Source organism: Symphalangus syndactylus, chromosome 3 (genome assembly GCF_028878055.3).
Source record: "Symphalangus syndactylus isolate Jambi chromosome 3, NHGRI_mSymSyn1-v2.1_pri, whole genome shotgun sequence".
NCBI lineage: Eukaryota > Metazoa > Chordata > Mammalia > Primates > Hylobatidae > Symphalangus > Symphalangus syndactylus.
The window spans coordinates 109,857,452-109,870,702 of NC_072425.2; the positions used below are offsets into that span (position 1 = coordinate 109,857,452).

Below are 13,251 nucleotides of genomic sequence, written 5' to 3' on the forward strand. Positions count from 1 at the left end.
CATAGGGATTTAATTTTTAATTTAAAAAAAATTGAGGATAGCTGTTGTAATAGTCAGTGAGTAGACTTTAGAAAGGGCAGAGTGTTGAGTAAATATGGGCTGGAAATACGTGAAATGTTAAGGAGGATTTGCTAAGCATTAAGGGGAGTAGTAGATTAATATATCTATAGTCACTTTAGGGTTAAAAAAAGTAATGAGAAATAAATGTGGGATATCAAAAAAGATTTAGGATAGAAATACCCAAGAGGAGTTGTACTTAGCACTTAGTTCCAAAATAAAGGGTTATTGCCATCAAGGAGAATCCAATATTACGATGGGTGAAAGAAATCTAAAATCCAAGAGAATGAAGAAATAATCGTACATCTACTGTAAGTGATGTATACCAAGGATTAATAAACACATTATAAATATTAATGTATATATGCAGTATGTTCATTTTTAAGGCAATCAGAAAAGAGTACAGAAGAAATATCTCTAATTGTTCTTTGGAAAGAACATATCACCATTGAGCAAAAATATTCTGATGGCAATGGTTTTTACAAAATTTAACAAGAATTGTTTCACACTTTGGAAGAAATCTGAGACCCAGCCATAAATCCTCCCCCAAATATTTAAAATGTAATTTTAAAAGGCTGTATAAATATGAAGACTTCTGTAAAAACAAAACAAAACCCACCCAGGAATGTGTTTTGTTTTAAAAGATTCAGAGAAGAGCTGTCTGTACAAATACCAAGAGCATTTGCAGTTAAAATGAATTACATGTCTTCAGTCTGTACATGTCAATTCAGTGCATTAGCCAATTGCCAACTCTGTTCCTCAGCTCACTGCATAGCAGCCCTTTTTAAGGTTATTGTTACAACCAAGATGGTCTCTGAGAATCAAACAGAAATGAATCATCGTCTCCTCTGTGTACTGCAGCCAGTTAAAAAGTACTGTATGCATAAAGCACTAAATATGTAAATCATATTTTCCTTTTCCTTTATGACTGTTCAGATCATTTTTTTGGACACACACATAATCAAATACAAAGATGCACAGCTGCAGACTGCAGAGCAGAGATAGCAAAAAAGGAATCCATTTTCTTCCTGTGTCTGGTAAGCTAGCAAATGAATGGCAGGATTCCACTAAATACATATACACATGGCCCCCCTCCCCCGTTCTCTCTCTCTCTCTCTCTCCACACATACACACACGCACACACACACACACACACACACACATACCTGTAATGCACATACAAACATACATTATCTTATGTTTGTGGACACACAAATATGTGAATCTCTGTATACACGTTACATACAGATGCTAAAATAAAATGATGTCTCTGCTTGGACTGGATGTTGTGGATTTGTCATACTCACTATCGGTGAGTTCCCATAGCCGTGGGGGCAGGTCACTAAAATACTTGTGGCTCAAGGCAGCCTGTGCCGACAGTCTGTTCTTTGGGGAACACTGTAGGAGCTTGGAGGCCAGGTCCTCTGCATGGTTCACATAGCTGAGCCTAAAAACATGAGCAAAAAAGAGAGGTCAGACCAAACAAGAAAATCCACTAAATAAGACATAAAGCTTACTTAATTTTTCTGGATTTCAATTTATTCCTGGCTAGAAAAACAAATTACCTGCTGAAAATAAACAGAAGCAAAATGCACATTGGTTCTTAGAGTATTTGTTACTTCAAACTCACTTTTACTCTAGGTATAACAGTATAATTGATTTAAAACATTTCTACTACAGGCAAAGGGTTGATACTTTCAGAAATGATAAAACTAGGTCCAGAGGTAGAAAATTTCAGAAGACAACATATCAAATAATTATTAGAATTTGTTAATAGAATCTACGTACTACACCCACATCTGGATATATTTATAGAAAATTAATAACAAATACCAAGAGAATTAAAATAAAACTGCTATTAAATTCTCCAGTTACTAAAGTTTCTTTTCCTCTAAGAATTTACATTTTCTTGCATTGAATATGAGTTAACATTATTGAAACAGTGCCCTGTCAAATATCAACTATCATAATATTAATATACAGGTTAGCAAAGGGGATGTGCTTAGATGATACGGGGCTGAATCAATTCAAGATGACCTTTAAAACAACAGTAGATAGAAAATATGTGTCTCAAGATTACAGAAAAAAGCATAACAATAAAGTCTTTCATGTGGTATAAGCTTTCAAATGGGTAGCAGCACTTCTCAGTCCAGCCCAGCCTTGCTTTTCATGGAACCTCTATTTCTCTACTCAGAGCAATCAAGCCTGGATAATTAATATAATAATGAAAATAAAAGTATTCCTAATAATGGCTACCATTTCTGGATAGTTGAACATGTGTCAGGCACTTTCCTAGGCACTTTTAACACTCGTATTTATTATAGTCTGAGAAGGTAACAATTGCTATTTTGTAGTGATGGAAGCCAAGTAGGAGTCAGAGATGGCAGTGGATCACTTGGATAGCAGGTTGAGAGGAGATTCAAATCCTTCCAGAACTCCTTGACTCTAAAGTGGTTTGCATATGCCATGCTCTCTTTCTCTCACAGGTTATTTTAAAGGCATTTCCCAATGGATTCTCCAGTTTCTGAAACCCGGTACAATATGTACAGTGACTCTCAGAGGCAGCCAGAAGTGGGTGAGGGAGAGCTGCACCTTCCAGTAGGTATTTCTTTAAAAATCCTTGAAGCTACTCAAGACACAATTAGTCAACAAACATATTTCCTCAATGACCAACAATCTCCTCCTTCCCCTCCTCAACCAATTCTTTACTATTTATTTCAAATTGTTGGGGATGGGGGTAGGAAGAGAAGATGAGGTAATGGATTTGGGTAGAGAAAGAAAAAGGGGAAAAGCAAAGAAAAATATTACCACAAAGATCCAAACTAAGAGACTTTCTCTTTAAATCTTGTTATGTGAAGGCCTCACAAATGGGTTCAATGTGTGGCTGCTGCAATGGCTGTTCACAAAAAAATGAATCAATGGATTGGTTTTAACTGTCTCTCCCTGGAAGAGAGAAATTTGTCCACAGGGAAAGAAAGCATTCTCAAAATTCTTCACAGTTTTTTCCCCTTTAAGAGGGCACAGGGCCATTCATATTATTCCTTCCTCTTCCCAAGACTTTATCACTAGTACAACTTTTCATTCATATTTTTAAAAAATCAAATGCAAAGTTTGAGATAGGCTTCATGGTTAAAAGTTATATTGAATGTACAGTTCATAGTTAATTATGGTGAACAGTATGTTCAAATCAATTTTATATAGTTTTGATAAAATAGAACAACCAGATTAGGACTAGATCTGAGTTTCAGGCTTAATACTGTTATCATTTTCCTAAATTCAGACAAATAACTATTATTAAAAGAAAAAAGGAATATTATTAATCGCCCAAACTGTATGTTGTTACACTGCATGTAAATACAAGAAGAGAAAGGTGATTGCGATACTTGGTGTACAAGTACTTAACTCAGAAGTCAAGAGTATAAAACACATGAAATACAAAGCAAGACATATTATTTTTGATCTTGGTTTTCTCATCTATTGAAAAATACTGATGAACCACATTATGCCTGCAGTCCTTCCAGCTCCAAAAAGCCATGAATCACATCTGAAGCATGGTTTCATTATCTTGAAGAATTATAAACACTTATAGTTGTATCTCTGTTTCTGAAGTAAATTGTTGACTATATTTAAATATAGTATATGCCTCATACAAGGAATTCATCAATATAAGATAGTCCCATTCCCCCCTAAATTGACTACACTTTAATATGCCAATAATCAAATTTTCATTTGTGATATTTAGTTAATACACATTTAATTGTTATATAAAATTTTAGTTTAGAAATTTCATTCTAAGTCTACACATGCATTTTCAACATCAGAGCCTTTGTCATCACTAGAACCTCTTTTCTCGGTCTACCTAAGTTGTTAAGACATGATGCTTTTGGGAATCCACGTATGGTATCTTAATTGGAAGTTTTATCTGAAGTAATACGTGTACATTATCAGATTGTTAGAATGGTGGTGGTGGTTCTCAATCTCCCATTGTGATGGCAGATTTTTTTCAATCTTTCCTTGGAATTCTATCAATTTTTGTTTTATGTTATAAGGCTGGGTAATTAAATGCATAGCAGTCTAGCACTATTATCTCTTCTTGGTAAATTCAGTCTTTAATCCTTACGTCATAACACTCTTTATCTTTCATAAAGTTTTCTAGGCTAAAGTTCATTTTATTCTCACATTAATACAATATAATGACCTCAGCTTCTTTTGTTTAGTATTTGCCTGCCATACCTTTTGTTACCTGCTTAATTTTAATGTTTCATACATGTAATATTAGGGTGTCTCTTTCATAAATATTATTCAGCTAAGTTTAGTTTTTATCCAATTAAATAATCCTCGTCTCTCAAGGAGAAAGTTTAGTCCATTTACATTTTGTGATTATTGATATATTTGGAATTACTGCTACCAGATTAGTTTTGCATCCTATTTTGTCCTCCTTTACCTTTTTTCTCTTTACCTGTCTTCTTTTGGATTCAGTTTATTTTAGACAGAACTATTTTAGAAGTATAACTTCTAGAAGTTATGCATTCTATTTCCATGTAATTAGTAATTCCTCTTAATTTTTCTTCTTTTTTGCATTCATCATCAATTTAAGTGTTTAAGCTTTCACAAGTTTTTGGAAGCTGGTGAACACTGACAAATTATTTCTCCCACAAAACTGGAAACACACAATCCAGACAGTATAAGTATATGGTTGAACGGACATCAATATACATTACCATTTCATTGATTGTATAATAAAACAATTAAGTATGCAAATATTAAGTTATACAGAGCAATAGGCTTAAAAAATATTACATTTCTGTTCAATTCACTACCAGAAGTTAACTTCTCTTTTTGCAAGAGAGGTTGGGAAGAGATAGACAACAATCACATTTCAAACAATAACAGCTGGTAAACAATTTCCAGTAGATATGGAAAAAAAATTATAAGATTTTCAAAAATTTTATTATTAACAATTATTTCAGCTACAATCATAAGGCATGTCTACCTTAAAAAATATTTACTAAAGAACATATGTCCTAAACAACACAAACACATTTTGCTAAAACTACTTAATAGCTCTCCTACCCTTCCTTTAGATCTTCTCTTTTAAGTTGCACCTCAAATGCAGACATTAAATTAGCTTTAAGACATTTTTGGTCTGGAGATAGACATTAAAAATATGTGCTTCTGTGCAATGTGGACTTTGCACGAACTTTTCAACCAGAGGTTTGTGATTTTCAAAATGGAGGTTTTCATAATAGCACAAAATGAGATTTATAAAAAGACATTAAGAAATCATCATTAAACTTGGATGAAAGCCAACAAAATCAATGGGTACACAAATCTGATGCACACTGTTTTAAATGTGGCAGTTATAAACATATAGTAGCAGGCAAATAGCCATACAGGCACCACTATTAATGTTTGAAATGACTGAAGGAATAAATCACAGAAGGCGACTTAAGACTGTTCACAGTTCTTAAGTTTTTAATTCTGTAGGACATTAAAAACATACAAGTATTGTGCTGGGTATTTTGGCACCCAATATCTCTATATTCCTTATATATTGATAAGATTCAAGAATGTGAATAGACTTGAAGAACACATAACTCAATACTGCATGATTTCAGGAAAGGTCAACTCAAACGAATGGTAAACATGCTTTAAGTGTTGAACAACAAGCTTCTCTTTTTTCTTTTTTGAGACAGAGTCTCACTCTGTTGCCCCAGCTGGAGTGCAGTGGTATGACCTTGGCTCACTGCAACCTCTGTCTCCCAGGTTCAAGCGATTCTCATGCCTCAGCCTGAGAGTGGCTGAGAGTACAGGCATGCGCCACCATGCCTGGCTAATTTTTGTATTTTTAGTAGAGACAGGGTTTCACCATGTTGGCCAGGCTGGTCTTGAACTCCTGAACTCATGTGATCTGCCCGCCTCAGCCTCCTAAAGTACTGGGATTACAGGCGTGAGCCACTGCGCCTGGACAAACAAGCATCTTTTGCTGAGTGTTCAAACAAGCTGATCATAATCCAAATACACAGGTTCAATTATATCAAGCTCTTGAGTCCTGGTAAAAATGCTCATCAATACTCTCGGGGAAGCTTCATTAGACTTATCATTCACTAAGCCTACACGTTGGCTAATATGTTTGATAAACTGGGTCCTGTCTTAAAAGTTCCATTTCCAAAGCAATTGCATCAGGTAGCCCGGTTTTATTTACTGCAAGAGTTGTTTCTCTGACTGCTGGTGTCTAGGAAGTGCAGCTGCATTGTAGGACAATACTGCTTCAAAGAGAAAAACTGCTGGCTTCTAACATTTCCATTTCACTTTTGTCTTATGAACTTTACTGCATCTTCATATTTCATTCCACTTTAATGCTTGGACAATGAACACTAGAGCTCTCCCAAAACCAGCAACATGATGACAGTAATATTTAATACAACAACTAGCCTCTTCAAGAAACTTCATTTTACAAAACATAACCAGTCATCAACAGGCTTGGATAAATGGCAGTGTACCATTATTCAGAACCTGGATGCCTTCTTTCTCACAAGAGCAGTGTTGTAAGTTGCTTCACATATTCTCACTACTGGGTAAGACCATACTTTTAAAGTTCCTTTAACATTCATTTAAGGTCATACTGACTGGAATGTCCTGTGTGTGACTTCACACGACCTGACCTATTCATTTGAGTTATGTTAGTTAAAAAGCACTCAATAGGGTTATTTACAAATTAAAACATTTTTTGAATAAAGCATACAGAAATGATGTAAAAAATAATGTAAAAATAACTGAAGTCTACTTCAATGTACCACACTTTATAATACACTTGAAATCTTCAGTGCTTTGGAGTATGAAGATGAGAGTAACAGGACGTGAAATGAACCTCCTGAAAAGCAAGACCAATTCTTTAACCCAGGAATGAGGCAACAGAAAGGAAGTTCCCCCTAAGTTTACCCATCTAGGTCAGAACTCTTGTAAAATGCTTTCCTGATTTTAATTTGATTCTCCTGTGTCCTAGTTAACCCCTCTCATGGAGCTGCTTGGTAGAATGGTAATGACTTTCTATAGTTCACCTGTTTGCACAGAAGTCATGCTGTATGCCTGATAATAATCTCCACTGCCCCTCAGAAACTTTGCAAATGCATGACCAAGAACACTACAGAACTGCCCAACCTGCAGCTAGCAGTGACCTCTCTTGGTATAGGTTGGCTTAGTGTCTTTTACCATCAAGGATATAAAAATAAATTTCCATACTTTACATCTTCACCCTCACTTCTCCAAGTGGATGGCTCCTTAACTTTTTAATATTTAACTCTATTTAACTTAAAATTTAGAGTTCAATTTTATTTTTACTCTCGTGTACAAGAATATTGGAATACTTTAATTCTAATGACACAGTCCCATCTATCATATTATTAATATTTTATTTCTATTTTCTATGCTTTTTAAGGACACATATTAGACATTGTTATTATTATTATTACTGTTATTGTTATTTTATTTACCCATGTTTACTAATTTAATCACCTTTCTTCTTATGTTTCAGACATTCCCTCCCAGATTATTTCTGTGCCAGAAATACAAATGATAGCAGTTATTTCAATGAGCATCATTTGGTGGTAAATTCTGTTTTGTTTTCATACAGGATAATGGGTTGGCTGGGTATATATTTAATAATTCTATATGCAGGCTGAAGGCATTTTCCCTTAACCCTCTGAAGACATTATTCCATAGGCTTCTGTTGTTTCTGCCTCTTAATGCCCTTCTCTTCCTCTTCAGAGTTCTGCAATTGCAATGTTAGGTCTTCTTTTTATTTAACCTGTTTGGTACTCATTGTGTTTCCTGAATTTGAGGTTTCATGTTCTTCAACAATTCAAGAAAAAATACCAGCCATTAGCCCTCAAATATTATCTTTCCCCAATTCTATCTCTTCTCTCATTTTGTAATTTGGATGCAATGTTCATGTTCTTTAACAATTCAAGAAAAAATACCAGCCATTACCCCTCAAATATTATCTTTCCCCAATTCTATCTCTTCTCTCATTTTGTAATTTGGATGCAATGTGATCTCATTAAATTGTCCATGTCTTTACTCTTTCATGTTTTCCATCTGTTTGTCCCTCTGTTTTCTATTCTGGGCAATTACTTCAGAGCCATCGCTCAGTTCAATGAATTATCTAACCAATTGCATCTAATAGGCTATTTTCCCTGTTCATTTTGATTTTATAAGGTCTTTTCAACTCTTTGACAAATTTGCCTATTCAGTTTTGATAGTCTCTTAAGTTTTTTATATGATCTTATTTCTTTACAACATTTTAAATATAGTTGTATGTCTGATAACTCCCAATACCTAAAATGCTAGGTGACAGGAGAGTTCAATTTTGTTGCTTTTGCTACTGATCCTCACTTGCAATAACTTTTTCCTCATATGCTTTATCATTTTTGGTTTCTGGGTCCATGGTTGTCTAATGTTAATCTATGGGAAACCTGAGGGGCCTCGATTCAGAATGTGTTTCTCCATAAGGATTTTCTTTTGCTTCTGTCAAAAGGCCTGAGGCTCTCCCAGTACATGGGTACTCCAAGTTCTTGCTGTTGGTTTCCAAGAGCATGCAAGCTGTGTAAATTTAAGCCTAAGTACGTAGAAATTCTCATATCAGACTTTTACATCCCCATTCACAGTGAAGGCTGGCACCAACAATTGTCCTTGTGGTCTTTCTTTGTTGGAAGCAGTTATTCCTGAGTCCATTACTGGGGCTGAATTACATTACTGAAGCCCATTAATGTGCTTTGAGGTTCCCCACTCTATGTGGAGAATCTCAATTCCTATTACCTACCTTTTTCAGGCCAAAGGCCTTGTTTCCTGATCCCCAAGTGGTTTCATGTTTCTATTTTAGAGAACAACTTCAGGGCAGCTGCAACTTTAGCATTTGATTATTCTTCTGGTTTCCTGTCTTTCTTCATTCTTGGCCTTTCTGGAGATTTTACTTATTTTCTTCTTGGTTCAGCTGTGCATCTGAAATCACGTGCTTGGTGTATTTTATCCAGCATTTTAGGTGACTTTTAGTACTAGGAGTAGTAGAAAGGATATTTTTTTTCCTATAGGCATATATTTATAATCCCTGTAATCTAATTAGTTACTATAAAATCATCTATACTTATAATTTTTAAGTCTTTCTCCCTGGAATAATCACAAAATAATTACCTATACTTATAATTTTTAGGTCTTTCTTCCCGGTATTCTTTCATTGCCCCATCCCTCTCTTTTAAAACTAATTCCGTTAGGTTACCTCTATTTAGTCTCAAAAACTAATTATCTGAAGTTGATTCAGGCTGACATTTTTTCACCACACAATATCTAGATGAATCTCAAATGCATTATCCAAAGTGAAGAGGCAAGAGGCCTCTTATAGATATATAATTCCATTTATACAACATTCTGGAAAAGCCAAAATTATATAAACAGAAAACTGATCAGTGTTTGACATAGGCTGGAAGGAGGGTGAGAGAGGTTAGCAAAAGGGAACTGGACAATGTTTTTGGATGGTTCTACATTTTGATCAAGAAGGATGAACATTGGGCCATGTGAGAGGGCCAGGTCAGAGGGACTATAATAAAAATTCAGAAGATGGAGCCATTTAGAGATGGAAGACTGCAGATTTTTCACAAAGAACATTCAGGCATTAAGGATGGAGAGCTGCCCTCCTGTGAGTGGCTGAAATTAGAACTTCCTTGTCTTGAGGGGATTCCCAATGATGCCTCAAGGGATGCTCCAGCCTACCCAGAGATGCTGCTGCCAATGGTGAGGCCCTCCTATAGATTTCAGTGTTCTATCCCAGGTCACTGAGTGGGAATCTGCCTCAGGCTGATGGAACTGGGCCCATCAGGTTGGTGGGGGTGTACTCAATGAGCCTCTATGTTCACAAGGGGTCAGAAAAACCTGAAAGGTTATGTGGGACAAGAGACTGTTATGTTCATTCCACATTCATTTTGTAAAAAGATGTTTGTTGTTCATGGAAACTCTTTAAAAACAAAACTAAGGAATTTTAAAATTATAAACCTGGATGACAAGACATAAACAATCCCTACTGAATTCAGAGTATGTGTGGTATGAGAATCTTATATTGCGAATAACTATGAAACAAGTGCTTTTAATACAGTTGAAAATAACAGTATGCGGCTCTTCTAATTATAAAGAATTTTCTGCATTTTTCTAGTCCTTATCCATACAATACTCTCTCTCTCTCTCTCGATCTCCTTGCAGTTTTTTAAAAAAATGTATGAAAGAAGATAACATGAATAGTGAAAAACAGTCTTAGACCATGAATATAGAGCAGGATATTCTCCTTATTCCCTGTACAGGTTAGTTTTTATACCTCAGAAATGAGGAAGATGGAATAAATTGTCTTTAAGAGTTGTCCTAGCTCTAATGCTACATATCCTCCAATCTGGGAAGAACCGGATTGTGAACTAGAGGCAGGGAGAGTTAGCACAGCTGTACTGGCCTGCCAGGGCTGACCTACCAGAATTTCCTGCTCTGCCACCAATGAAAGGAACAAACAGTGCCTCTCACTTCTCTCCACTCAACCTTGCAACTAACGCTTCTTCAAAATCTAACCTAAGTTTCTAAGACTTCCGGAAAACAGACAAAGAGCAAAGTAAACCTGGAGTCCTCTACCAGACTAGAGAGTATCATCAAAGTTGAAAAGATGGAATGGAAAGTGGAAGACAAAAATGGTGGTGCAAAAAAGAAAAAGAGGAGGTCCACTGGTTGTGGCAAGACGAAGAGGGCTACTTCCTGGAAGACAGCATTTCTTTCTTTTTTTTTTTTTTTTTTTTTGACCAAGTCTTGCTCTGTTGCCCAGGCTGGAGTGCAGTGGCATGATCTCAGCTTGCTGTAGCCTCTGTCTACTGGGTTCCAGCGATTCTCCTGCCTCAGCCTCCTGGGTAGCTGGGATTACAGGTGCACACCACCAAGCCTGGTTAATTCTTATATTTTTAGTAGAGATCGGGTTTCACCATGTTGGCCAGACTGGTCTTGAACTCTGAACTCAGTTGATCTGCCCGCCTCAGCCTCCCAAAGTGCTGGGATTATAGGTGTGAACTATCGCACCTGGGCGGAAGGCAGCATTTCTAATACAATGTGGAAACACAGTATCTGCTAAATGACTGAATGTTTGCTTGAGTACTGAGTATATCAATGGTTATATCTTTTTTTTTTTTTTTTTTTTTTTTTGAGATGGAGTCTAGCTCTGTTGACCAGGCTGGAGTGCAGTGGCGCAATCTCGGCTCACTGCAAGCTCCGCCTCCCGGGTTCACACCATTCTCCTGCCTCAGCCTCTCCGAGTAGCTGGGACTACAGGCGCCCGCCACCATGCCCAGCTAATTTTTTTTTTTTTTTGTATTTTTAGTAGAGACGGGGTTTCACCGTGGTCTCGATCTCCTGACCTCGTGATCTACCCGCCTCGGCCTCCCAAAGTGCTGGGATTACATGCGTGAGCCACCGCACCCGGCCATCAATGGTTATATGTATAGAGGTTTCACATTACCTGAGAAATAAAAATTGAAGAAGTAGAGAGTCATTTTTGAGCAAAAACATCTTATGTTCAAGTCCTGGTGCTTAAAGAACCTCTTCAAACTATACATCCCCTGGAAGATGTCATTTTCTTTTTCTTTTTCGTTTTTTTTTTTTCTGATTTGGTTTGGTTTTTGAAGTGGGAAGGAAGTTCATCCTTGCCTTTTTAAGGTTAACTTATAAACTAGGACTGCATGGATGTTTGTTTTGATTTAGGGTTTTTTTTTTTTTTTACACTATAGTTCTAAAAGACTCCCTCTGAAACTGAAGATACACCTGCTTGTATAACAACTAAGGCAAGCTACATTTTGTTCCCAAGGGTGGCTTCTAAATCTCTGTAAAACTCTCCACTGGAATTTATTAATGTTTTAGCTCATCAAAACTGGATATAAAGAGTAAAGGTGTGGTAGGTGTAATTTACATATTAGACCATTCAATGGAAAACAAAATTCCATATAAAAAGCTTAAATGGGAAGAAAAAGTTCTAGAATATTCCTCACTTGCATTTTATATGGTGATGGGATACTATTACACTCACTATGGGCCTATGTCTGAAGGATAATAGTGTGCTTTCTTTTACAGAGTTGGAAGTACAACAACCAACCTGGAGTGAGTGATGCAGAGAGTCTATACTCATGCTTTATGCACTGTCACACTCTTCACAGAGCAAAGCCACAGAGCCTGGATCCCTTCATTTGACAGTGCACATCTCTGTGGCAAGGATGCCAATGCGGGTGCTGGCCACTGAATTAATCAACATCTGATCTCTTGAAAATGATCTGGATGATTTGTGAAGTCCACCCACCAATAAAAACAAGTCTGTCTGTTTTCCTTAACTACTGAACAGAACTGTCAGATGCAGGAGTCTTCTTGTCTACACATCAAAAGCAAAATGCTCAAATACTCATGTAACCCCCTCTTATCAAAGCTTTTTGTCTTAGAGGGAGTACTATGGTCATAACACTGCTTTTGTTTTTTCAAAAAATGACTTACTTTTAGCAAATAGGCTTAAATTTATTCATCTGCAAGGAGGGGTCAGAAATTGGTCAAACAGAACATGACTGAATCTGACATTGGGATAAACTCTTGGGGAAAATAAAGACTAACAGAAGAAAAGATTCAGCCCTGTGCAGTGTACTACTCAACCCCAGGTGCTGCGCTGTGCAATGAAATGAGAGGCAAGACTCATAGTTACATTAATAATAAAGACACAGAGTTGTTTTACACTAGGACTTCCTTTCTCACTGTACTCAATGTAAAAAAAATTAATGAGATTCCTCCCCTCAAAACAAACTGATAACATTTTTATATTAGTTTCTGTAAATAGGCTGTAGTTTTAGTACATAAAAATACTCAATTCTTATTCATTTACTCTAATGAAATTGTTTAATGCCGCAATCTCCCTGGCAGACACTCATTCCCATAATGGTCAGCTCACTTGACAGCCAACGCTATATTAGAATAATGCTATTTGTAGGCAGCTCTACAGTTCACAAAATGCTTTCCCATGTATTATTTTATTTGATCCAGATGATCAAAGGGTCATGCTTACAAAATGGACAGTATTCAGACTCCTGATACTTACATCTTAGTGTCCATTGCATGCCATGACAAAGAGTTATTGCTAGCTATACA

General features: G+C 36.4%; 1 protein-coding gene across 8 annotated transcripts in view; it reads right to left on the reverse strand.

Moving 5' to 3' along the window:
* CDK14 (cyclin dependent kinase 14) overlaps positions 1-13,251 on the reverse strand; it is a 685,360-nt gene that overhangs the window by 177,545 nt on the left and 494,564 nt on the right. For all 8 annotated transcript variants that reach the window (XM_063636396.1, XM_055272770.1, XM_063636397.1 and 5 more), the window contains one exon: positions 1,365-1,504. In XM_063636396.1, coding sequence (XP_063492466.1) covers positions 1,365-1,504 — 140 coding nt within the window. The remainder of the gene's footprint in view (positions 1-1,364; positions 1,505-13,251) is intronic.